At 42.1% G+C, this 27174-nt stretch overlaps 2 protein-coding genes across 6 annotated transcripts in view; one reads left to right on the forward strand and one right to left on the reverse strand.

The window, feature by feature from the left end:
* LOC120935654 (mediator of RNA polymerase II transcription subunit 12-like protein) overlaps positions 1–2139 on the forward strand; it is a 128238-nt gene extending 126099 nt beyond the window's left edge. Inside the window, exon 16 of the mRNA XM_040347708.1 lies at positions 2065–2139. Coding sequence (XP_040203642.1) covers positions 2065–2139 — 75 coding nt within the window. The remainder of the gene's footprint in view (positions 1–2064) is intronic.
* Positions 2140–4760: 2621 nt separating this feature from the next.
* GPR171 (G protein-coupled receptor 171) lies at positions 4761–26281 on the reverse strand. 5 transcript variants are annotated; one of them, XM_040349178.1, is made up of 4 exons: positions 26063–26281; positions 9144–9222; positions 8877–8943; positions 4761–6002 (listed from the first exon to the last, which is right to left on the reverse strand). In XM_040349178.1, exon 4 carries the CDS (start codon positions 5964–5966, stop codon positions 4995–4997), a length of 972 nt encoding a protein of 323 aa, XP_040205112.1. In that variant the 5' UTR covers positions 5967–6002; positions 8877–8943; positions 9144–9222; positions 26063–26281; the 3' UTR covers positions 4761–4994. The 5 variants fall into 5 exon arrangements, with proteins under 5 accessions (XP_040205112.1, XP_040205113.1, XP_040205114.1 ...); XM_040349179.1 differs by having other exon boundaries at positions 8877–8976; XM_040349180.1 differs by lacking the exon at positions 9144–9222.
* Between the last annotated feature and the right edge of the window lie 893 nt (positions 26282–27174).

A 27174-nucleotide genomic window follows, 5' to 3' on the forward strand; every position in this document is an offset into this window, starting at 1 on the left:
TTCTTGAGTATGGTAAGACTTTTATTTCACATACTGAAGTATTAGAACCTTGTGGTGAAGGATCCCTCTTTTAGTTAAAGAGGCTCTCCAGCCCCCCCCCTTTTCCCCCAATTCCTGCCTACCTTGATGCTGGTTTGGAATATCTTGGATACTCACCAGCCCAGTGGATTCAGAGGCATCTTGCAAAATCCTCTCAGAATTCTGCCATGCTTGGTCCCGCATCGCCATCTTCTTATATTTTGTCATCACAAGGCCTGTCGGCTCTTCCAGGTTCTGCTGCAGGGCCTTGTGATGACGAGCCACTAGCCCTGCCCCGGCCTTCTTTCCAATGGAGCACTATGCCTGCTGGGATATATGATGTGCATATTCCAGGAGGCAAAGGGAGGATATTTCATTTATCTATGCAAAATAAATAGTGCACTCCCCCTGTAAAGGAGGGGTGGAGAGGAGAGAACTTGAAGAAAAGGTTAAAGATCCGCTTTAAAGGCAACAGACTGCTTTGTAAGGAGGGGTGGAAGAAGGAAGAGGATATAATTCCCCAAAATAGGCTCCTATTACAATAGAAAAACAGGTCCTAGGATTCGGAAAGCTGAAACAATCCAAAAGTATGCACACTAGGGTACAGCTAAAGGACAACTGAAAAGGATGCCAGATCATAGAGTCCACAGTGGAAGCTACAGAGGGAAGACTAAGCATTTAACATCCCACCCGGTCACTGCATATATACGGCCGAGTGGGCACTTTCTCCTTCTGAATGGACGTTCAGGAACGTCCCTTTAGAAGGAGGGGGATCTCGTGCGTGCGTGCTCACGCAGTGGCACGATCCAGATGCACTCGTGTCACCCGGACACATTGCATCTCCGATCGGCAGGAGGGCTCTGTGACTGGCCCTCCTGATCACATGACAGCCGTGTCCAATCACAGCCATCATGTGATGTAAATAGAGCAGCGGTTGCTAGGCGATCTGCTCTCCTCTTCTCACACAGAAGTTAGTGAGGAGAGGAGAGCGGATCGCTGCAGCCGGCTGGTGATCGGTGAGTATGAGCTGTTTTTTACAGCTTTTAACACACTGATCACCAGCCTAGTGCCAAACACAATGTATACACTCTGGGCCAGATTCACAAAGGACTTACGACGGCATATCTCCATGTACGCCGTTGTAAGTCTGAATGTGAGGCGTCGTATCTCGGCGCCTGATTCAAAGAATCAGATACGCCAGAATTTGTCTAAGATACGACTGACGTAAGTCTCTTACACCATCGTATCTTAGGTGCATATTTACGCTGGCCACTAGGGGCGCTTCCGTATATTTCCGCATCGAATATGCAAATGAGCTAGATACGCCGATTCACGAACGTACTTGCGCCTGGTGTATTAATATACGCTGTTTACGTAAGGCGTACGACCAGCGTAACTTTACCCCTCATAAAGCAGGGGTAAGTCATGTTAAGGTATGGACGTCGGAAACGTCGGAACAGCATCGTATTTTACGTCGTTTGTGTAAGTCGTACGTGAATGGGGATGGGTGTAGGTTACGTTCACGTCGACTAAGCATTGAGCTGGCGTAATTTAGGGAGAAAATTTGACGTGATACTGAACATGCGTGCGCATGCGCCGTTCGTTAGGCGCGCCATTTAGGTGGGGTCACGAATCATTTTAATACAACGCGCCCACCTCTTCCTGAGAGGTCCGTTTTCATCAGTCCAAACCGATCATGTGTGGGCCCCATCGGTCAGTTGTCCTTCGGTCAAAAAAATGAGAACTTGCTTTAAAATTGAACCGATAGACGCCTAACCGATAGGTCAAAACCGATCGTTAGTATGCAAAAGCATTGGTTAAAAACCCACGCATGTGCAGAATCAAGTCGACGCATGCTTGGAAGCATTGAACTTCGTTTTTTTTCAGCACGTCGCTGTGTTTTACATCACCGCGTTCTGACACGATCAGTTCATTAACTGATGGTGTGTAGGCACATCAGACCATCAGTCAGCTTCATCGGATGGACTGATCGTGTGTACGCGGCCTCACTCACAGAATTCGTTTTTAAAAACTGTGTTTCACCAGAGGCTGTGCCACAGCTCTGGACTTGAAGATTGTTCTGTGGCTAACACAGTTCACCAAGGTCTGGAAAAGGGCTGAAATGCTGAAGTCCAGTGCCCAATCCAGCTTACTACAGTTGGTCTGGGTTCAGCCTCCAAAGTGTTTTCCGAGGTGGTGATTAAATCCCACTAATGCACATAGCTGCTGTAAAGAGATTAGCTCAAGCAGCAATTAGAAGTTTTGATTGAAGATAAACAAAATTATTTATGAAGTTTCCTCTTTGGTAGATGTAAATATTGAGAATAAAAATATATTTTGAGTTTTTCTAAGCAGAGCTGATGAAAATACATCCAACCTGATAGGATACTAACAAAAACCTGACAGGTGGAGGTGGGGTTATACAAGAGGCTAGCTTAACTTCTTATGTTTGCCAGTGTCACAACCTCCTAAGGGCAGCGGTATAACCAAAATGTCTAAGATTATCCCACATTCCTGTGTCCCTCAATTGATAATAAATAAAATAAAAGATTTATGCCATAAGATTGATAGGAAAAAACTGTTTAATTTGGCTTATTCATAGTGTCTAGATGTTATTGTCTCTGGATTCCTTCACTTGATTATATAACTCTAATCAGTAGGGGCTCTACAAACCTGGCCTCCTTTACTTACAGGAAATTACACCTTTACGTTGTGTTCTTTATTGAAATTGAACATGCAAGTCAAATTGCTATCTTGCTATGACTCTTCCTATGTAATTGTGTCATTTTAAAGGCTCTTGTGGGTCTTCCAGTCAGTTGAAGAACTCAGATCCCACCATCTGTGTTATAGGCCCTTTTGTATTGCTTGTTCATAAAACTGAGGCCTGATTGTCGGAGGTAGGGCCATACAGGGGGCTGGCCTAACTTTTTGTGTTTTTGATACTTTGCAATTCATTTTTTTTAGTTTGTATTTCCAGTATAAATCCCATCAATAGAGCACATGAAATTTCATCATAGTTTACTGGTAAACTACAGTAATAGAGTGGATAGCCTCACAGACCATCATAACAGCTCTCTGTACACCATTTTTTGCTTGTTTTTACAGTATCTGTAGTATTTGTAATACAGTGGTGGGGTTAGCCAACAAATGGTGGAGTTGTTCAAAATACGGGATACTTTACATTTCTCAGTAAAGGCTGTGTTAACAAAAGTCCTTTCCTATTCCTTTGTTTTATTGTTGTTTTTGGCAGAACCTCCGTCTATACATACCACAGTTTTGGGACAGGAGTGTCAGTGTCACATATCCTATTCCCTAGTCTTTTTTGGAGGGATACTCAAGTTTTCCATCATATCGATATGTACAAATAAACACATACAATAATCCTACCCTTTATCAAAATCCAAATAAAGATTAGGTTTTTGGTCCTCCCATTGGCGTTTTGGTTCATGGGAATACACAGCCCTGTTTCTTGTTTAAAGTATATGTACATGCCATGTTTAAGGAGTTTTGCGTTTGAAAAATATATATAATGCATTAGTTCAATTAAACTACAGTCTTTACGAATCTTATAGTATATAGTGTTTTTTTTATATTTAGGATTCAATCACTGCAATACATATTCCTTTGCCCCAGCCCTCTCACCAGGACACTTATGCCCCATACACACGATCCGAATATCGTACGAAAAATGTCGTCTGAGGAAGAATCGTACGATAATCGGATCGTTAGTACAGAGCTTTCGTGAGCGGAGCATGACAGTTCATCCGATATTATTTTATCAGACATACACGAAAATGTTCCTCGTACAATACCTAATCGTGCGATTTTCGTTTAGTCAGTACAGTTGTCATCCGAAAATACAACACAAATACATTACACATGACATCACTTCGTACAAGAATTTTCCTATTCAATTTCTACTTACGACTAGTAAGTAAAGGTAGTAAAAGTAGTAAACGAAAAAAGTCGGACGATCTGTAATCCGATTTTCAGATTGTGTGTACGGGGGGGTTGATTTACTAAAACTGGAGAGTTCAAAATCTAGTGCAACTGTGCATTGTAGCCCATCAGCTTCTAACTTCAGCTTGTTCAATTAAGCTTTAACAAAAAAACTGGAAGCTGATTGGTTTATATGCAGAGCTGCTCCAGATTTTGCACTCTTGAGTTATAGTAAATCAACACCATAATTTAAAAGAGGTAGATGTAGGAGCATACAGTATTTATTATATGGCAAATGTTCATCCTAGGGATGGAATCCCTACACTATAAGCACTAGTTGAAAAGCACATTTCCTGCATACACATACTGTATACTAGATAAAGATAAGTTTGCCACTGTTTTGCCTTTAAATTGGTTTTCTTATTCTTAAAAGGTAAGACCAGGTTCAATTAACATTCACTGTATTTAGAATATGGCAAATGTTACAGCTGCTGGGTTCAATTTACTTTTGGCAATACAACATTTGGAGTGGCAAATTATCAGTTTTCTTTACTGACTCCACTATTTCGAAGTAGATCCCAGTGCATGTAATTCCACTCACTACTATAATCCCGCGACACACCAACCATCTGATACTTTGTGAATGAGGGTTTTGGGTCTAAAATCTTTATTTGGCTTCTACCTTCTGTTCCCACCACTCAGCAAGGATTAAATCTTCCCTGAATGTTCAAGATAAGTGCCACAGAAAGCCCAATAAATGCATCAGAATTTACCTATGTTAACAAATCTATACCATTGTTACACCATATCAAATATGAACGTTTTAATGGTCCATAGCAACCAGATAGTCATTTTATGTACACAACAGTTACAATATAAAAATATGTCTGGAAAGTAAATGATTGCTATGAATAATATTTAAGATTGCACCTAAAAACATTTTTTTGTGAATGTAGGCTTTTGGTTTTGTACAATGCATCCTGGAAGCATCTTCTAACCTCCATGTTTGAAGTATGGATACCCTGATGGATGTTTTCCTAGACTGCTGTTTCTATGGCTGTGTCTTCCGCAGCCACAACTTTCGCCTCTTTCTTTACAGAAAATGTTTTGGTTACTTTAGTTCTAAAGGATTTGGAGAAATAAAAATATACAATAGGATCAAAGCAAAGATTTGAAATGGACAGCAACAGTGTAGATTCTTTTGCGTGGAAAAGGACTTGTTTCAGGCTGCAGTCTGTGATGACATCATTTTGACTTAGCGTGTATGGAATTCGGACTATGTGGTAGGGAAGGAAGCATATGATGTACCCAGCTGTTATAAGAAAAATTTTCACAAAGGCTGTCTTGATGTTGTTAAATTCCTCACAGTCCTTATTTTTATAAAGTCTATTAATGGTAATACAATTAGAGATCAAGATTATACAGGAACAGTTCAAAAATATAGCAATGCTGATAAAATTGGAGAGCACATGCCAGTCTTTTCCGATCTTCTGTTTAAAGTCAATACATCCAACACCCTCCTGTTCAGGAATGTCTCTTATAGGGATCAGCATGTTTGGTAGCATAATGGCTAGCACCAAAGCCCAAACAACTACTGATAGCATTGTAGCAAATCCTCTTTTTTGTATTTGGTACAGTTTTGCACTCTGTATAGTCTGTAGACACCGATCCATGCTGACAAATCCCAGGAATATTATTGATATATACATGTTGATGTAAATCATACATGCTGTTACCTGGCAGTGAAAGATCCTTAACTTCCAGGAAGCTAAACCCAAGTCAACAACAATCTTAAATGGCAAAGCCAAAGTCAGTAGCAAATCAGCCACCAGCAGGTTTATGAGGTATACACTTGTACATTTCTGGCTGTTGTCTTTCCGGTTGAAAGCCCACAAAGCAAAACAACTCCCAAAAAAGCCTACCAAAAATATTATCCAATAGAAATATGTGAATGGTTCCAAATCTCTGTTGACGGTACAGGCAATGTAAGAATTGTTGGTATTGTCCATTGTAAGATAGCCCTGCAGTCAGCTCCCAGCAAAGACCTGAAACGGTGCATAAAAAAATAATAAATGTGGTTTATTCTTTAGCTATATGGGAAACTTCTGCTCATACATTAGATTGCTGTAAACAGCAATTTATAGATGTCTTGATTGCAGTGCACTTTTTCAAATTGAGTAGGAAATTAATGTAAAAATAATAGGAAAACAGAACAGTGGTTGACATCCTATGTTTCTGTGCACATCAGACAATGGGGTTGATTAACTAAAATTGGAGAATGCATAATCTGGTGCAGTTGTGCATGGTAGCCAATCAACTTCTAACTTTGGCTTGTTCAATTAAGCTTTGACAAAAATAGAAACCTGGAAGCTGATTGGTTTCTATACAGAGCTGCACCAGTTTTTGCACTTTCCAGTTTTAGTAAATCAACCCCAATATGCACTTCCCACTGAATATGTCCAGAATAAAGTTAGCTGTTTTAAACTAGGTCTAAATTGTAACTGGATGGCATTTAGTTTGCCAGAACACTGTGTATCGTAAACAATTGTCATGTTTTTTTTTTCCACATAAAATATTGTTTTCACCTTTTCTTTTATCATTTTTTTTAACTCTCAGTGCTGCTGATCTCAATTGGTCGTATTCAGTTATTTCCTGTTTACATGCACTCACTTCAGTGTTGGTTGCACATCATTGCTCTGCACCAGTTTTTAAATGGTACTGACAGTGGATCCTGCCTGCACAATGTGTGTGTGTGTGTGTCAGCACTGTTGCTTGTTGTTTCTCTTAGGAGTGCATGCAATAGGGTGAGTGCACAGAAACGCAATTGTGGAACAGCTGTCACCACATAACAGGAATTGCCTGAAAAACGATATTCATGGAAGTATCATTAAGGGTTCTTTTAATAAGCGCTGGATATTTAATTTGTTTCCATTTCTGAATGAAAGGCTATTCAATGCAATTCACTGTGGAAATATATTAAGCCATAGGCCCCGTACACACGACCGAGGAACTCGACGTGCCAAACACATCGAGTTCCTCGTCGAGTTCAGTGTGGAAGCCGACTTTTGCCATTGAACAACGAGGAAATAGAGAACATGTTCTCTATTTCCTTGCCGAGGTCCTCGTCGGCTTCCTCGGCCGAAAGTGTACACACGGCCGGGTTTCTCGGCAGAATTCAGCTCTGAACCGAGTTTCTGGCTGAATTCTGCCGAGAAACTCGATCGTGTGTACGGGGCCTTACTCCTATTGTTGGAAAATACTAATGGTACTGACACCCCTATGAAAGAAAGAACAAGTATACTAATATATCACCAACCTAACTGGCATTTGATGTTTGCTCTGAAAATTACTGCAAGTAAAATAATGCAAAATTGAAGATGATGTTCTTTTACAAGCATGACAAGGGAGTTATGGCTTAGTATTATGCCATATATGGAATTAATGTCTGTAATAAGCCAAAGGATTTGTAATGTTCAGCACGAAAATGTAACAACTGTGCAATATAGCATGAAAGACAAAGCACTTTTTGTTAACCAGTCCTTGCTTATATCTGAGTGGCAGAATCAAGTTAAAGAAGAAACCCATGGAATGGATATTTTTACATAATTACATTAGGTTGGACCAATGTTACTATGTAACTATGCATAGACCATACTTGTGGAATCCCCCTGGAAGCTACAAATCACTGTAGCAGGCACCGCTATTACAGTGATCTCTGCTTGCTTCCAAGTCCTGAGCGACTGCATTGCAGCATCATGAAAACAGGTCGCCTACACCTGGATTTCATTCTTGTTCAATAGTTTTTATTGAGTTTTCATAAAGAATAGTATGCAACATTACATCTTGACAGACAATTAAACATTTGTTGTGTTCACAGCAAAAGTGGTATCAAAGGATAAATAAGTTACGAACAATAAGTTTCAACAGTATGAGTCAGGCCACTAATGCATTGCCACATCGCGTAAGGTTTCTGAAGATGGTAAGGAAGAAGAAAGAAAGAGAAGACATAAAAAAAAGGATGGACCAGGGCAGAGGGGGGAGGATTCTGGGGAATTTATATTTTTAGAGTGTGGATTGGGCTTGTCTCAGGTTCAGTAGTGTACAGTCAAAGTGTCTCGAAAGGAATGTTGTAACCCAGGGATCCCAGATTTTGCAAAATTTGGGCATGGTGTTTTGTAAGGGTTCTGTCAACTTTTCGTTTATCAAGGTCCAATGTATTCACGATGCACTTCTGAGAAGGATATGCTTGGTGATAGCAAGGCTTTAGCTATAAATAGCTTAGCTGCATTTAGTTTGTTGGTTGTAAGAGGGAACTGGGAATTGGATAGTCCTACTGGCATATAATTTAGTAAGGTCTCGGTTGGATCCAAAGTCAGGTTGGCTTGAAAAATGTTGTTTAGGAGTTGATGCACTTTTTGCCAGAATCATTGAGCCATCAGGCAAGACCACCAAATGTGATAAAAAGTCCCAGGTTCTGGGCAACCTCAAGCAGGTGATGGAGGAGGCAGAGGAGATATGGGCCTGCCTACTGGGAACCATATACCATCTGAATAGTACTTTCTGGGTTTCATCTTTATATTGATCTTGCCACTCAGATATAAGCAAGGGCTGGTTGATAAAAAGTGTTTTTATCTTAACCTTCATTCTCCATGTTCTACAGATAAACTAATTTGCTTTGCATTCACTGAAAAACACAATGATATCTCTGAATGGCATCCATGCCGAAGGGACGTCCACTTGTATTCACAATGCAGCAGAGCAGCTACTCAGCACGGGACCTAGAAGCTAGTGGAGATCACTAGAGTAGCTTTGTCTACTACAGTGATTTACAACTTCTAGAGGAGCCCCACGGGTATGGTATATGCATAGTTGACATTGTTCAAAGTTGTACCAATGTAACTAAGAAAAAATCTACATACCTGGAATTCTTCTTCAAGGGGACCCTGGCCAGCTCTGGAATATACTATATTTTAGATTGTGATTAGCCTGAATAGAACAGAATTGTAAAATTACTGTTCCCTGTAATTTAGAAGCAGTTGCAAATTATAGTTAAATCTGTCTTTCATGAGCTGCTGTTTGTTTATGTTTATTACACAATGATATCACTTAAAAATATTCATAGTAAAGCAAATAAAACACTATATTTGTATATATTGTTATGAAATGTGTTCTAAAAGAGACAATACCTGTGCCGACTGTCCTGGGCTGCTGGCAGCTTTACACTGTTGCTGTCATCTTTTCATATCTAATATACAATCCTCTTTCCTGGTAAACAAGTAGCACTGTGGTTATTGTGGTTTCACTCTTATACGTCAATTGACGTAGTTGAAACTAAAGTTTTTGTTCATATAAAAAGATCTAAAATTTCCCTTTTAGCAACTGTGAATGTCAAAAAATACCCACACTGAAAGTGTTTTCTTCCATATATCCCATATGCGTGTGCGCTAAACTTTGGCCACAACGTAGGAGCAGGTCAAACACTTTTTCACGAATATCATGTTCTCCCTGTGAAAGTTTATATTGACTCTTAGACATGGAAACATGGATAATTTGTTGGTGTATACAGCAAATTAAATCCTTTTTTTTTTAACAAACAAGGTTGGTCTTTATTGAGTCAACGAAGGTACAAGACACAGTACAAGCAGTAAAACAAAAAAAGCAGGGTACATCATATACAGTGTACATGAGATATGGGAGAACTCTCAAGGCATATCAAACAAGGTACACACAGCCAGAAACAACTGCAATTCGAAATCAGGAAATCAATAATAAATGAATAAACAACCAGTGGGGGGAGGGAGGGGGAGGGCTGAAGGGGGGGGGAGGAAGCCCAGACCAATAACCACACAATAGATTAAGCACATCCGAGTCCAAATCACATGGGGTTAATCCAAGGTCCCCATACCCGTTCGTATTTCAACGGGCACCCCCTATTGATGTACGTCAGTTTGTATAAAGGTAAAGCAGCATTAACCGTGTCCATCCACATTCCCACCGTAGGCGGGGCCCTAGAATTCCATTTAAACATAATCACCTTTTTGGCATAAAAGAGCAACATTGACAACAGACTTTTAGTATACCGGGGCCTTTGGTCATCATCCTGTATCCCCAATAGGCCCAATGCAGGGTCAATCGGGATATCCAACTGCAGACGAACATTAATAAAATCAAAGATGGCAGACCAGTAGTCCGAGAGCCTATGACAGGCCCCTAAAAAAAGAGGGGAGATCCATACAGGGCAGTTTCTAAAAAAGTACGTAAATTTAATGCAGATATATCATTTTTAAGACGTTAATACGTCCCAAAAGATTGAGCGGAAGAGTGGACCAACGGGAACAATGATCTTTAAGGTGTTCAAAAACCGGTTTCAAGTTAAGGCGATGAAAGGACTGAAGATCCCGGGAGATCCTAATTCCCAAATAGGTGAACTACTCGACCCATTGCAACTGGGTCTGGGGAACCAGGTTCCCAGCTCCAGCGTCCAGGGGAAACAGGGAAGACTTTGTCCAGTTTATGCATATCCCAGAGAACTTACCGAATACATCAAATATTTCAAGGGCAGCTGTCAGTGAACCCCCCGCATCATGCAAGTACAATAGGGTGTCATCCGCGTATAAGGAAATGTTCTCCTCCAGAGGGCCGACAAGGAGTCACACAATCCGACTCAAGTCCCTGACCAGGACTGCAAGGGGCTCCAGGGCTAGAGCAAACAAACAAGGCGACAGGGGGCAGCCCTGTCCGGTCCCCCTCCGGAGGAGAAAATAATCAGAAAGAAAATTATTTACCCGGATCCTGGCTCTAGGGGCCCTATAAAGCATACTCAGCCATCTGAGGAATTTGGGTCCCACCCCGAACCGTCTCAACACCTCCCAGAGATACTCCCACTCAACAGAGTCAAACGCCTTCTCTGCATTGAGCGAGGCTATGACTCTAGTACCCCCATTGTCATGGGAAGTAGCCAGGTTCAGGAAAAGACGGCGGATGTTTATGTCAGTGCCCTTACGCGGCATAAACCCAGTCTGGTCCACTTGAACTAAATTCTCAATCACTGCACCAAGTCTGAGAGCTAAAATTTTTGCGAGGATCTTGGCATCCGCATTAATTAGAGAGATGGGCCTGTAGGAGGCACATTCCTCAGGGTCCTTACCGGGCTTGGGCACCACTACGGCCTCAGACATAGAATCAGGGAGGGAGTCTAAATCATAAAAATGCTGTAGCATCGAGATCAGCCTAGGAGCCAGAAGTTCCTGGTATGTTGAATAGAAATCAATGGGTATCCCATCCGGCCCAGGGGTTTTCCCGGACTGCATGGAAGCCATGGCTACCTGCACCTCCTCCAGGGTAATATCAACATCTAGCCCAGCACATTGTTCCCCGTCTAAGGAGGGGAGGGAAACCCGATCCAGGTATCTAAGCAGCTCAGTACTGTCATAGCGCGCCCTAGAAAAGTAGAGAGCCTGATAGTATTCTAGAAATCTAGCACCAATGTCCGGGGTCGATGTCAAAAGCCCTCCATCCCTATCTCTAAGGCCCCGTACACACGACCGGTTTTCTCGGCATAATTCAGCCAGAAACTCGATGGGAGATATATTCTGCCGAGAAACCCGGTCGTGTGTACACTTTTCGCCGAGGAAACCGACGAGGATCTCGTCGGGCCAAAAAGAGAACATGTTCTCTATTTCCTCGTTAGTCAATGGGAAAAGTTGGCTCGCCGAGATCCTCGGCGGCTTCACAAGGAACTTGACGAGCAAAACGATGTGTTTTGCCCGCCGAGTTTCTCGGACGTGTGTACGGGGCTTCAGTCTTCCAACATGAGTCATGGGCAACTGTCCTCTAGCGAGCCACGCTAGCAACCTGCCATTTTTATCGCCATATTCAAAAACCCTCTGAGCACTCTCCAGCATAGATTTCTTAGTTAGGTCTACCCTGAGTAGGGACAAGTCCCTCAGAGTATCCTGCCAGGGCACATAGTGGGCCGATTTGGGACACCGCACGTACTCCGCTTCACGCAATCTCGCAGGCTCTTCAAGATCTCTCAGGGACTGCATGGACTCCCGCTTGCGCACCGCTATTCGAGCCATGTATTCTCCCCTGAGCCACGCCTTAAAAGCATCCCACCCAGTCAGGGGGGAGGTTGTGTGTTCATTCTGCACCCAATAAGTACACAGGGCCTCCGGCATTTCAGCCTGTATCTCAGGGTCCATGATCCAGTACCTGGACAGGCTCCACAGCCGAACACCCACCACCTGGGAGAGCTGAAAAGTAACAGAAATTGGAGCATGATCCAAGATCCCCCTAGAGAGGATCTCAGCAACGACCACCCTTCGCAGCAGAGCAGGGGAGACAAATGCCAGGTCGATGCAGGACATAGTCCGATATGTGCTAGATAGGCAGGTGTATTCTCTGTTAGAGGGATGGAAATGGCGCCAGACATCCGTCATTGCAAAGGCAGTCGCCCAGTTGGCAAGGCCATGCTGCAGGGGACCGGATGCATGGAGTCTGTCCAGGCCCCTAGACGGCACCAAGTTAAAATCCCCAATAACCAGAACATTGTCAACATTGTACATTGTGACCTGCTGCATAAGCGAGTGTAGGGTATCTACATCAGCAGGGGGAGGTAAGTATACCCCCACCACCACAAATGGGACCTCCGAGATCAGGGCATGCAATAGCACGTATCTGCCCCCGGGGTCGAGTTTCACATCCAAAAGCCGAAAGGGCAGGGATCTGTGCACCAGAATACTAACCCCTCTGGCATAGTTAGAGTAGGGAGCATGGTAGTGCGCACCAACCCACGCCCTCCTCAGACTCAGGACTCGTGATCCCACCAGGTGTGTCTCCTGCAGGACACACACCTGAGGACGCAGCCTCTTCAAATTGTTCAGCACCAAAGAGCGCTTGATCGCTGAGTTTAAACCCCTAACATTCCACGAAACCACCAAGCATTCAGCCATGAGGGGATTTCAGGAATAACAGAAAGGAGCGATTCCAACAGCAGCGGCAGGGGCTGATGCACCAGGGGGAAGAAATTCTCAGCCCCAGGCCCACCAGAGCTAAACAGCACCCCCGCCAAAGCTGTGTGTCGTACCAAGTAAGCAGCCAGGAAGTAGGAAAAAAAGTAAAATTAAGACCAACTGTAACCAAGTATACAAAAAACAATAAAGCCAACCGAACAGAACTAGCAACCATCCCCATCCCCTCCCCCCACCCCATGCACCTCAAAACAGCGAGGAGCACTTAAGTCCCAAAACTCCCATAGTTCAGTAACCAATAACTAAGGTTGGGGGCATGCAACCAGATTAGAGCAACAAAGCACTTCACCCCAGCACCAGCCTATATGCGTAAATACCACCAGCTTAAGTCCCGTGCTGCTGGAGTGATGTTGAATAGGCAAACAGAGCATTGTTCTCCTGACCAGGCAGGGGTACATTCTTGAGAGTCAGTTGCAGGAAATAAAAAACTGAGGTGTTGTACCAAAAACTAAGGAACAGGGCAAAAGCAAAAAGGTCAAAAATGGGGAATGGTGGATCCACAAGAACAACAGGCGCGAAGCGTCTGCAGACGGGCAGGATAAGTCACCGGGGGAAATTAAAGGGGCAGCGGACACGTGGCATCAGGGGCAGTAAGGTACTAACGGCTCCAGCGTCCCACCATACCAGCCAGGATCCAGTGGAGGAGCGTCCAGGGCCCAAGTAACAGGGGAAAAAGGCCAACTGCCGAAACCCAGCAGCAGCAGGGTAACTGTCATGTCCCACCCGCACAGTAACCGCACAGTCATGTCCCGGTGGGGCTCCTCAGGGGAATATAAAAAACAATCTTACCCAGTAGTGAAGACCCAAACTAGTCCATTCCACCATCCCAACAAAGCAGGTAAATAAATCCACAGCGGGGTCATCCATCTAGGGCAGCGTCTCCACCCAGGCCGAGGCGTCCTTCGGGTTGGTAAAGAAGCGAACCGTCTCTCCATCCACCACACGCAACTTAGCCGGGAAGAGAACACTATACTTGATTCCCTTGCGTCGGAGGGCCACCTTGACACCATCGAAGGATCGACGTAAAAGCTGGGTCTCCATGGTGTAGTCAGGGAACAGTAGGAGCCTGACATTCCGGTATGGCAGCTCCCCCGCCGCACGGGAGGCCCGGAGCAGCTCATTCCGATACCTGAAATGAAGCAGGCGGAGGATGAAAGTACGAGGAGGCGCTCTCTCAGGTCCGGGCCTAGGTGGAACTCGATGGGCACGCTCCACCGCAAAGTACTGGGAGAGCTGAGCTGTCAGCATCAAGGAGCGGAGGAGCTCCTCCGCAAACTGAGCCGAAATAGAGGAGTCGTGGTCAGCAAAAGTATCCTCCGCCTCACCAAGCCGCCGCTCAGCCTCCGAGACCCTCGAGCGGATTTTATCAAAGTCCTGGCGGATAAGGCTGACATCCAGCTGGACCTCCTCAATCTTGGTAGTCAAGGCCGCCTGGCATGATGAGATAGCCACCATGACCTCAGGTATTCCCGGGGGAGCCACAGCCAGCTCCTCCTCGTGGTCAGTCTGCAACGCCATATTGCAAAGGCGCGCAGTGGAAGGCAGGGGGTCAGCAGACGTTACCTCGTCCTCCGGGATATACTGTGGAAATTTCAATTTCTTGCCCTTCCTCTGACTCCCCCTGGTTTTAGATGACATCCAAGGAATTTAGGGACCCCCGGTTAGGTCCGGTCAGGAGATACAGGATAGATAGCGGATCACACTCCAGGAGAGCACAGGGAACACGTCTGCTCAGTCCGCCATCCCGGCCACGCCCCCGCAAATTAAATCCTTAGTAAACTCAAGTAAAGTATTACAGCAATAACTGTTGGCTAAGCTTGGATAGACCATTAAAAAAAAAAAAAAAAAAACTATACTGCAAGCAAACAGCTACTGTAAGGGCACTTGAACAATATACTGTAAATGGGAATTGTATTTTTGCTTTTCTGTGCACGCATCCTAACAGTAAAGCCCCGTACACACGGGCTAAATGCCGAGCGTCATCAACCCGTGTGTATGGTAGCTGGTCCGACAGAAGCCAGCCATTTGGCCAGCTTCTGTCAGATGAGCATACTGGAACACCAGCAGCCGACCAGCTCCCAATCAGCACTCTCAGTAAATTGCTGACAGCAAAGACCACTGTGTTCTGGCGTGGGGGCTTCCCCCTGTCCGAACACAACAGCTCAGCAGGGGAGATCGCTGTACTAGCGTTGGATCGTTAGTAAAGCGGCTCCGACGGGAGCTGACATTTTTTTTTGTTTAACCCGCTGGGTTAAATGGAAAAAACTTATAGTGTGTACCAGGTTTTAGAGCGCTCAGAAGAAATTACTATATTCTCTGTTGCAATTAAGCAAGCTACCCAGGTCTCATTCCTTTCCCTGACCTGTGACTGAAAATCAGCAACAGACTGATAGATCAGCCTACATAAGCAAGACTCCCAGCTGGTCCTAAGTGCTGTCACTAGCTCTCAAATGCTGCTGTACATGGGTTTGCAAAAGGCTAAAATAAAGTCAAATTTAGTATTTATACTAGTTTTGTTTACATTTATTGTTATGTGTTTTTTTAAATAAATACATAACTGCATTTATTGTTTTTACATTATCTATCTATCTATCTATCTATCTATCTATCTATCTATCTATCTATCTATCTATCTATCTATCTATCTATCTATCTATCTATCTATCTATCTATCACGTAACCATTTAATTTCATGAAAAGAGCAAACAAAAATTAAATAGGTTTTTAATAAGCAGCTAAAATCCAGTTTCTAGTGTACAGTACATCTACACATGCCCATGGCCGTCACATGCATCCTCTTCCACAAAACACTGCCTAGCAAGTCTGAGAGTCTGCTTATGTTAAGCATCTAGCTTTGAGAAAGAACACCTCCCTATGTTTCACAGGCCCAAGGCATCCTCTCTATTTAGCTACCGTAATTTAGGTCAAGTACACCCAGCTCTGAACTTAAGAGGTGGACTCTGTGAAACCTGTCAAGGACATGCTAGTAGATACATTTTCTCCTGACTAATATGGTTCTAGTATGTGTATGTATGCAATGCATGTGAGATAAGGATTTCGATTGTAAGCTCCCTGAGCACAGGGACTGATGTGCGTGTAAAGTGCTACATGAATCTTCAGTACTAAATAACTATCTGTGATAAATAAATAAGTGGCATACTAACTCCAGTCCAACTCTCTCCATGTAGTGACTAGACATGTGCACACTGAAATATTTTGTTTCGGAATTTCGTTTTCATCTGAAAAATTAAATTATTTAGTTACTTCCAAAATTTGTTTTTATTTATTTTGTTTTGTTATAAAATGCATTTGTTCGAAAATCCGTATTAATTAAGGTTGAATCTTTCATTGAAGGCTTATGGTGTCTGTCGAATGTTTAAAGGAGATTTGACGAAGCAGCTAAACTGTACGACGCCGCAATCGTACATTTCCGGTCGAATGCTCCGTCCACAAGCTATAGTTGAATTCTAATGTTGTATGACTAGTAATAATCATATTAATTATTATTACTAGTCAACCAACATTAGAATTCTTCTATAGCTTATGGGCGGAGCATTTGACCATAAACGTATGTTTTTAGCTGCTTTGTCGAATTTTCATGTCTCTATAATGTCGAATTTTTTCTCTCTTTGTTGAATAATTTTGGACTAGTAGATTTAGGTTAGGCACAATCGACCGCAGGTTCGATAGATACAGATCGCTATTGTCACCGTCATGTCGAGTCTTCTATCTATATGTCGAACTATTGCAACAAAATGAAAATAAAGCATTTTTTATGTCAGATCTTTTGGATTTCGGAATCTGCACATTCGTTAACGTTTTTTAAAACAAACGTAAAAATCCCCAAAATTCGGACGAAAATGCATGCGGACGAAAACGAATGCCCTTGTCTAGTAGTGACTGTGTTTACGCCTAATGGCACACAAAGACATGTACAGTATATTGTAGTAACACTTGTTTTATTGTCCAATACTGCAACACAGCAATGCCTATACTACAAAGTTTTGAATAGTGCCACAATGCACTATGCAGTAGCATGGCAAAACATAAATCCTTTTGTAATGACCACTTTAGTGTGAATGGGACTAATTTAGTATTGGCTTTTTAATACCAATTTTTTCTACCATCAGAGGAAAGAGTTCTTAAACCCCCTTGAATGCACATTCATATTTTCCCATCACAGTAGCTCTGAACTTAGAAATGCTGCAACAAAGGTGATAGTGAACTCTCCAAACATGCCGAGGATGAGCAGTAAGCACCTGGGGGTACCTTTGCAACATCCTAGAAACAAGGCTGGATTGGGGGCACAATCTCTGGGAGTTCCTCAGCCAGGCTTTAAGAGGTACTGTACACCTCTGGCTTAAAGATTAGTTGGAGACATGATAGGTTTCCCTGAAGATATGAGTTTTCAGGGATTACCTGAAGGCAGCAAGAGTAGGAGATGGCCGGACAGACTGAGGTAGAGATTCCATTGGTCTGGAGAAATCCTGGAGACGAGCAAGGGAGAAGGAGAACAAGGGAGCTTGAGAGTAGGAGGTCTTGAGAGGAGCGCATACAATACAGTTCAACTTTACAGGTAAATTAGAACCTAAGTACACATTGTGTAGTGAGTGCTTATGAAAAAATAGGTTATGGGGGACTGGGGGACCCAGTCCCCCAGTTAGAGCCAAAAGATTTCATGCACCTATTTTAAACCAATTCCTTCCAAATGTTCTTATTTACCTTAAATGTGTCATGTGGATAAAGGGGGAAGAAAACAAGGAACAAAAAATACATGGTGGAAAAGGGGGGGTTAAGCCAATAAAAACCTAGAAAGTGATGACATGGAATAGGATAAGGATCTGGTATGGATCTTGGGGGGACCCCCACATAATTTTTTTGGTGTGGGGGTTCCCCTTGTGATCCATATCAGAATGTAGGATCTGGTATCGTCTTGGGGGTGAACCTCACACCATTTTTTTTTTTTTTGCCGGGTTTCCCCCTTAAGATTCTCAGCAGACAAGTCACACCGCAAGTCGGATCCTCTTGATCTGACTTCTGGTGTGACCTCTATCAAAATCAATAGGCTCCCATAGGGAACCATTGATTTTGAATAGAGACAGAGAAATGCATCTGAAAGCCAGTGTGGCTTAACGTGCATTGAATTCAATGCAAAACGCAGATAAAATCGCATTTTTAACACCTCTTTTTTCCTAGCGTCTGTACTGTTATATATATATAGTCAAATGTATTGGGACGCCTGCCTTTACACCCACATGCACTTTAACCACCTCAATACAGGGCACTTGAACCCCCCTCCTTGCCCAAGCCATTTTTCCGCTTTCAGCGCTGTCACACTTTGAATGACAAACTGCATGGCGTTGCAACATTGTACCCAAATATTTTTTCTCCACAAATAGAGCTGTCTTTTGGTGGTATTTGATCGCCTCTACAGTTTTTATTTGACAAGTTTGAAAAAAACACAATATATTTAACTTTTTGCTATAATAAATTTCTCAATTTTTAAAAAAAAATGTTTTCCCTCAGTTTAGACCGATATGTATTCTTCTACACATTTTTGGTAAAAAAAATCACAATAAGGGTATATTGATGGGTTTGCGAAAAAGTTATAGCGTCTACAAAAAAGGGGATAGATTTATGGCATTTTTATTATTTCTTTTTTTTTTTATTAGTAATGGCGGCAATCTTCGATTTTTATTGAGACTGCGATATTGTGGCAGACATATCGGACACTTTTGACACTATTTTGGGACCATTCACATTTATACAGCGAACAGTGCTATAAAAATGCACTGCTTATTGTATAAATGCCACTAGCAGGGAAAGGGTTAACACTAGGGGGCGATCAAGGGGTTAAATGTGTTACCTAGGGAGTGATTCTAACTGTAGGGGGAGGGGACTCACAAGGGGGAGACCGATCGGTGTTCCTCTGTGCTGGGTCTCCTCTCACCTGACAGGACGTGGATCTGTGTGTTTACAGACACAGATACACGGTAGTGCTCTGTTACCGGGCAATTGCGGGTGCCCGTGGACATTGCGGCCGCTGGGCACGCGCACCGACTCCCGAGTGACGTGGCAGGCGCGTGCACGCCCCCTAGAGGTCTGGGAAGGAGAAGACGTCATATGACGCCCTCCCAGAATGAGAGCCGCACTGCCCAGCTGTCATTTGACGGTGGGTGGGCGGGCGGGAAAATGGTTAATGGCCATCTTAGTCCGTAAGGTTCAATATTGAGTTGGCCTGCCCTTCGCTCTAATTTATCCCAAAGGTGTTCTATCGGGTTGAGGTCAGGACTCTGTGCAGGCCAGTCAAGTTCCTCCACCCCAAACTCACTCATTCATGTATTTGTGGAACTTTGCTTTGTGCACTGGTACGCAGTAATGTTGGAACAGGAAGGGTCCATCTCCAAACTGTTCCCACAAAGCATGAAATTGGCCAAAATGTCTTGGTATGCTGACACCATAAGAGTTCCCTTAACTGGAACTAAGGGGCCAAGGCCAACCACTGAAAAACAACTCCACACCATAATCCCCCCTTCACCAAATGATATGGAGGGGTGGCCCAATACTTTTGGCAATATAGTTTGGATGAGCAAGTTTGAGGTGGAGGATCTTAACTGGCCTGCACAGAGTTCTCACCTCAATCCAAACACCTTTGGGATTAATTAGAGCGGAGACTGAAAACCAGGCCTTCTCACCCAACATCAGTGCCTGACCTCACAAATGTGCTTATGGAAGAATGGTCAAACAGTCCCATAGACACACTCCTAAACCTTGTGGACAGCCTTCCCATAAGAGTTGAAGCTGTTATAGCTGCAAAGGGTGGGCCAACTTAATATTGAACCCTATGGACTAAGACTGGGATGTTATTAAAGTTCATGTGCGTGTAAAGTTAGGCATCACAATCATTTTGACAATATAGTGTGTATATATAGTTATATATCCATATTTAGAAATAGATATATATCTATATATATAGATATATAATAAACACTGGTTGTAACTTTTATCTTTTAATGTTAGTAGGTCACACAGTCATCAAACAAGTTGTAGTATTTTAATTGCTCAGGTGCTGCGTTATATAGACTTGTGGAAATATTTGACTCAAAAGGGCATATTATGCAGCTTCAAGGTTTATAATGTATTTTATTGAATAGGTACATGACTCACAGTTCTCGAAATATAGTCACCATGATTACTGTCTTGTCTGATTATACTGTATTTTACTTATGAAAACCCTCCCCTGGTGAAATTTATGGGATGCAAGTGACTTTTACCGTGTTTCTGCAATAACTAGAGTAAGTTCTTTGACTATGAGTCAAAGAGCAGTACAGAAAAAGGTAGGCTTGTTTGGTTTTGACTCATTGTCTACCTTATATTCTCTGCTGAGTCAGCATTCCCATTCTGTTTGCCATCTGGGGTAAGATTTAAAATAAATAATTCAAGTTTTTTAGAAACTGTCTAAAAGTATTCAGCAGAGTTACTGCAGTTTGTCCAAATGCCAATTCTTAGGACCACCAAACCTTTGAGACCGGGTTCAGACATACGCGCGACTGCGGGTTCGTGCCTGGGGTCCGGTGCGTGTCTGTTCACCAGTGCAGGTGCCATTCAGGTCCGAATATCTGAACTGGATTCAAACACCCTTCTGCAATCCATTCCGAGGCCACCCAGGTCCTGTGTGAACTGGCTCCATTGAGAGCCGGGTCACACTCTCCTATAATGCCGGAAAACCTGCATCCAATTTGCATATATGTGAACTTGGCCTTAATCAGTTTTTAAATTCATACTAGTTTCTTTAGCACATTACTAAATGTCTTCACTCAAAACTCTAAAAAAATAGCTTTCTTCAGTAACAGGAAAATATAAAACTTATTTTTTTATTTTTTTTAATGGACAAGCAGGGGTCTGCACATTCAGAATCAGATCATTCTTACATTTTAAAGGATCAATAACTTTCCTTAGCTTTTTTTTTTTTTAACCTTAGTGTACCAAACTTTGAAGACTGTTGAAAGTAGTGTATTTACAACCTAAAGTTGATTTGCTCTTCAGAAAACCAAGCAGGTAATTTTGACATTCCTCACATAACATGTTAAAATCAGCATTTAATTAATTTATTTATTTTATTTACGTAGAATTTCCAAATATATATTTTTTGAAAGCCAGGGCCATGGAGCATAAGATGGTGGTTGTTGCATTTTTTTTTGTCAGGCGATATTTACACAGCTGTTTATCAAATGTTCAGTAAAAATACACTTGAATGCATTTTTGTTCACACAAACGTCTGCATCTGCTAAATATGACAATAATGTATAAGTGGGGCTTCCTCTGCATCAAGGAGCCACATTACTATATTTACCTTCAAATACTGATAGATATGATTTTTCAAATACCGTACAGACATATTCATACATAAATATAATGAATAGGGATATATGAAGTCAATATAATAGACATGGTAAAGTCATGATGCCTCCTCACACTTAAAAATTCTTCTTTAGCATTGACTACTGTTTTATACGGCACAGCAGTGTTTTGGAAACGTTTGCACATATCAAATGGCGACAGTGGCGTTGATATGGGGGTGCGGGGGGTGCGGCCCGCACCCGGGTGACACCTGTCAGAGGGGCAGCTCTCCCCCTGTGGGGCGTTGTGGGGGGGTGTGGTTGAGCCTTGGGTGACACCATCAAGTGCATTGTGGCAGGCTAGACAGGAGAGAGTCTTATGCACTAGCTTGCCAAGTGTCTACTGCTCTGTCCTGCTTCTGCTGTCACTCCACAGCAACAGTACAGAGCCCTATGGCAGGTTAGGAAGTGAGAGCCACAGCGGTATGGAAGGGGCGGTCGACACCATGTTTTACCGCACAGGTGACACCAACCCTAGTGACGCTATTGAATGGGGATCTTTTAGACAAAGGCATTTGTCATTGGTTTGGGGGTTTCTTTCCACTAAATAATATAACCCAGGGTTGTCCCAACCATGCGACAAGATGGGTATTTTCAAAATGTGTTACCTTCTAGGAATGGCGGAATCTTCTTGGTACACAAAGCTAAGAAAGAACTTCTGTCAGACTTTATTATTGTATGTGTCCCTGTTGGGTAGGTTTTTTCTGATTTCTGTCCCAGTACTACTGGGACAGGAGATAAGGGGTTGGTTCTCACTGCAACAAGAAGACATTGATAAAAACAAAAAGCCGGGAAAGGTTCTAACCCTTCCTCACTCTGCTAAAGTATATATATATTTTTTTTCAAGTAACAGTTTTTATTTATATAAGGTTGTTCACAGTTTGTAGTAAAATACAGACAGTACAAAACACAAAGAACGGGATCAATGCAGACATGTAGCCAGGGGTATAAGTGCAAGTCCCGCCTGCAGTAACCGCAGAACAGGAGGAACCATTGGCCAAAGGGGCTAAACTACCAAGACTTGCTCCCTTGGTGTCTATGTCAGTAAACGTAGCGTAACCTGCTGCATTCTACAATTTAATATCGCATGTGACCACATAACAATAATCTACTAGGGAAAAAGAGGGGAGGAAACTAAGAAGCTGCTTAGCTATGAGCTTGACACCATTTCTAAGAGCTAGCGAAGGCTGCCCATTCACTTATGGGGCACTTAATGTTTTCCCTGTCCTCCAGTGCACTTATTTCAGCACAATCTGTGCAATGGAGGGCAGGGGAGTCATCAGGGGCCTAATAGACCACCAATGTCTCAGTAAAGAGTACTTGTCATCTGCCCATGCTATCACTTAGGGGGCTTTTTAGCCCTCTTGTGATAGCAATAAGGGAAAAAAAATTAAAATATAATTGTATAAAATCTATTTAGAATAAATGTAAAGCACCCCCATTACCCCTGCTACATACACGTGTATGCCCTTACGGAGTAGGGTGTGCACGTGTATGTAAACATTTATTGCGGCACACACACTGTAAACTGATAACCTGTAAAAGCATTTAAAGCATCACTTATGGAGAATTTAGGGTATCGTAGTTTTTTTGTGATTCCATGGGTGTGCGCAGTTTGAAGACTTGTCATGTTTGATATTTATTTACTCAATACAAACCCGTCTTTTATATTTTATCAAAAAAAAAATGGAGATAATATTATGTTTGTTGCACTAAAATCCATTTTAGAGTATTTGTTCCTGAAAATATGCATTTGATAAATGCCTGTGCAAATATCGTGCTACATAAAAAAATTGCAACTACCACCATTTTATTCTCCAAAAAGAACATACTCAAGAAGACTCGAGACAGTAATTGCTGCCAAAGGTGCTTCAACAAAGTACTGAGTAAGGCCTGATTCACACCAATGCATTTTAAGCGCTTTTTGCATTTGCAAATTTGCACTACAGAACGTGTTCCATAGGAAACCATGTTAAATGAACTGTAGTTCAAATCTGCAAAATGCAAAAAGCACAAAAAAAGCATAGGTGTGAATCAGGCCTAATGGGTCTGAATACTTAAGTACACGTGATATTTTAAAATTCTGGTTTCACTGTGTCGTTATGGGATACTGAGTGAAGATAAATGAGAAAAAAAATATTTAAACAATTGAAGTATCAGGCTGCAACATAACAAAATTGAAAAATATGAAGGGGGTCTGAATACTTTATTAAGGCACTACATGTCTCCTACATGTGTCTCTCATATAAGCTAGACTAGAGATAACTTTAGAAGCTCAGTCACACTACTAATATGGCTAGTGAATAATCACTAAGAAGAGAGAACATAGGCTACTCATTTAGCATGTAATAGTGACCAATTGCATCCAATCCCAGAATTATAAGCGCTACAGTGTGCTCTTTAGCAAAGGTTATTTTTTTGTATTTGTTAAGTGAGCACTTACTACTCCTAGCAATTAATTGTTAGCATTTATAGTAATATTACTGAGCTACTAACTCTTTAGATCTGTAGGGCTTAAAACTCTCAGAAGCAAAAGATTAAAATTGCATTTGTAGCTAGGCATTAGGGTAGGGTGACCAGACATCCCCAGTTTCAGGGGACAGTCCCCTGATTGAGGACACTGTCCCCAGACCAAGTCTGTCCCTGGTTTTGTCCCCAGATTGGATTTAATAGGGGGCAGGGGCAATTTCAAAGACAATCAGTGCAGAATTAAAATAAAAAAATTAGAATTACATACCCCTGCTCCGCCGTGCCTACTACCATAGGGGGGGTTATATTTTCCCATTATCTGTGCCCCTTTCTGATGATCATGTGCTGGTCGGAGCGGAGGGAATATTTCTTCAGTTTCGGGCGCATGCCCATTCAGCTTCGCTCGCACGTTTTTCTGCCTTGGCTCAAATCCTGGCCAGCCACCTGCCTATCTCCTTGCCTTCCCTGGCAGAGTGATCTTCCTCAGCTCCCCATCCAGTAGTAGCCGGGGCCCGAAGAGTGAGACTTGAGAGGCTGTGAGGTAGGCGGCGACGGGCAGAGAGTCGCTAATTGTTGCCATTACTAGTAAAGAAAAAATATGTCCCCGGATTTCATTTTAAAAATCTGGTCACCTTACATTAGGGCCCATTCTCATTGTTGCATTGTGGTAATGTGTGTTGTTGCAATGCATGTACCATTGTGTGTTGAAGTGCCACCTTTTTTGAATGGCATGTAAATGCGATAATACAGCCCCCACACACCTGAATTTTAGATTTTACATGCTTACAGATTTCACAATTACAAATTTAGTGTAGACAAAGTATGTTCCTCCTGCCTGATAGTGGTACCTGGCATGCATTAAAATGGAGATTGTCTACCAATCGATTTAGGCCCTTGTGGTATATTGCAGAATGATCTAATATCTTAATTACTGATCGTAAAGATAATCTATTTATTTTATTTAATTACACAGTGCAAAGGACAGATGTGTGTCATCACCTACAATAGACAATCACTGACAAGTTATAAACCATTCACTGCCTAAACTAAAAGCTGTCTATTGTTGGTTGCTTGTATTATTAAATATATTAAAACAATAAATGACACATTTATAAAGTTACAGCAAGCTAAAAAAGAGGACATGTCTTAACTTTATGATATAGTTTTACTAATTCCTTACCCAACAAAACAGGTAACGTACAGTTATAAATGTTATAAATGTTGTACTTCTGCAGAATTGTGCACGCTGTGTAAAAATATGCAAAAAATAAATAAAAACTGATAGTTTTCAGCCTGTGCTAGATTAATAAATTGCCCCTTTGCACTGGTATTACTGAGACAAGGAGGAAAGAGTTTACTGTTTACTGAGAAATCAGTGACTTGCCTCTTACAAAAAGACTGTTCACAGCTAGTTGTTTCCCAGTGGTAGAGAACACAGTCAAATACTGCAAGGAATCTGCATCAAACATAGAGGGTTGATTTACTAATGTCAAAAAGTCTGTGCACTTTGCCAGGGCATTTGCTCCAGAACATAGTAAACAAGGGGAAGCTCTGCTTACTTCCATCATTCAATCATATGTAAGCAAAAATGCTGAATGTGGTTGGGTATTCTTTGCAAAGTGAAGCTTCACCTCATTTACTAAGCTCTGGAGCAGATGCCCTTGCAGAGTGTGACTTCACCTGCAAAGTGCACAGTCTATTTGCCTTTGGTAAATCAACCCCATAGACATGTTCTACAAATTCATCAAGCCTGCCCTCTGTGCACACAGTGGTGTTGATTTACTAAAACTGGAAAGTGCAACATCTGATGCAGCAGAGCATGGTAGCCAATCAGCTTTTAAGCTTTGACAAAAACCCAGGAAGCTGATTGGTTTCTATGCAGAGCTTCACCAGTATTTGCACTCTCCAGATTTATTAAATCAACCTCCGAAAGTTATAGAAATGTAGCCTGCATGAATTTTACTGCATCAACAAATTTTGTGGCCTACAGAAATGTATTAATTTTAGGCAAATTCATAAAAAATGTATGCAGGGAAACACCACAAAACGCACATGAAAACACATTAAAAACATGTCAACACATGAAAATGTGTGCCCTTATGGGCAACAAAAACACACAAATCTGCAGCCTAATAAGTTAACATTGTGAACTGTTATGATTTCTTTGGTCTTACATATGTGTTGAATAAGTGTATAGAGATTTACCTTTTATTCTTGCTTGATAGTTAGCTCTTTGGTCTTGTACAATGTAAGGAAGATGCAAGACACATCATAAGAACTGCATTCTGTAATGAGCACTGCTGCTCTGTGGACTGTATAGGATGAGAATGTGGACAGGCTGTGAGAAAATTTGCTTTGAGACAAGAGGAACTGAGATAAAAACTTCTGAATCACTAGAAAACCACATATGCTTGTTAGAGCCAGTACTAGGGCGGCTGCTCACACCTGTTTGCATATCGGTATTCATGTTTTGTGCATATTAAGCTCAGAGTTAAGAAGTCTTACAACCTCTGTCTGGCTTAGGGTTACATTTAGGACATTTTTCTATAGAAGTTTTAAATGCTGTATGGGTTGAGGATATATACCCTCACTTCACTATCCATCAATTGGACAGGACAATCTTTGTAACTGGAACCAGACAGCAATGAAATCCCAATAGACCTTCTAAACCTTCCCACTCTAATAGAAAATAACTTTAAAGGGTTTGTAAAGGTTTGTTTTTTATTTTCTAAATAGGTTCCTTTAGGCTAGTGCATTGTTGGTTCACTTACCTTTTCCTTTACGGTCACCTCTGCTTAGAACCCCTAAAAGGTACTCAGTCACTTCCTCCCACCCCTTTGCCATAAAGATGCGTTACAAGGTGGTACACAGCTGGGTAGCCGCATACTCCTTCCATATATAAAAAACAATTCCGCGCCCAAATTTTTTTTTATATATATTAATAAACAATAATTTGGATGCCCATGTAAAGGTCCCAAACACACAATGTGTGCGAAGCTGCTCCCCTAGAAAGTGATGAAGTGTATGTGACTTCTATCTGATGCGTGCTAAAAAGTGTACTGGGGGCGCTATAGAGTAATATGTAATTACACAACTTATCCTATAATATGCAACAACAAGTAAATTTATAAAAATGTGTCCTGTTGTACATGATAAATCAATCAATTTAATAGTAAATAATAATGTCCCATTGGTCCAAACAAAGATACAACATCAATGCTCGAATATCCTCTAGATATACAGTATTTCTTGCTGTGATACAAAAACCGTCTCCGGTCGTGCAAACTTAATTGATCTTCCACCACCTGGATAATTAG

This window comes from Rana temporaria, chromosome 4 (genome assembly GCF_905171775.1).
Source record: "Rana temporaria chromosome 4, aRanTem1.1, whole genome shotgun sequence".
Lineage (NCBI taxonomy): Eukaryota > Metazoa > Chordata > Amphibia > Anura > Ranidae > Rana > Rana temporaria.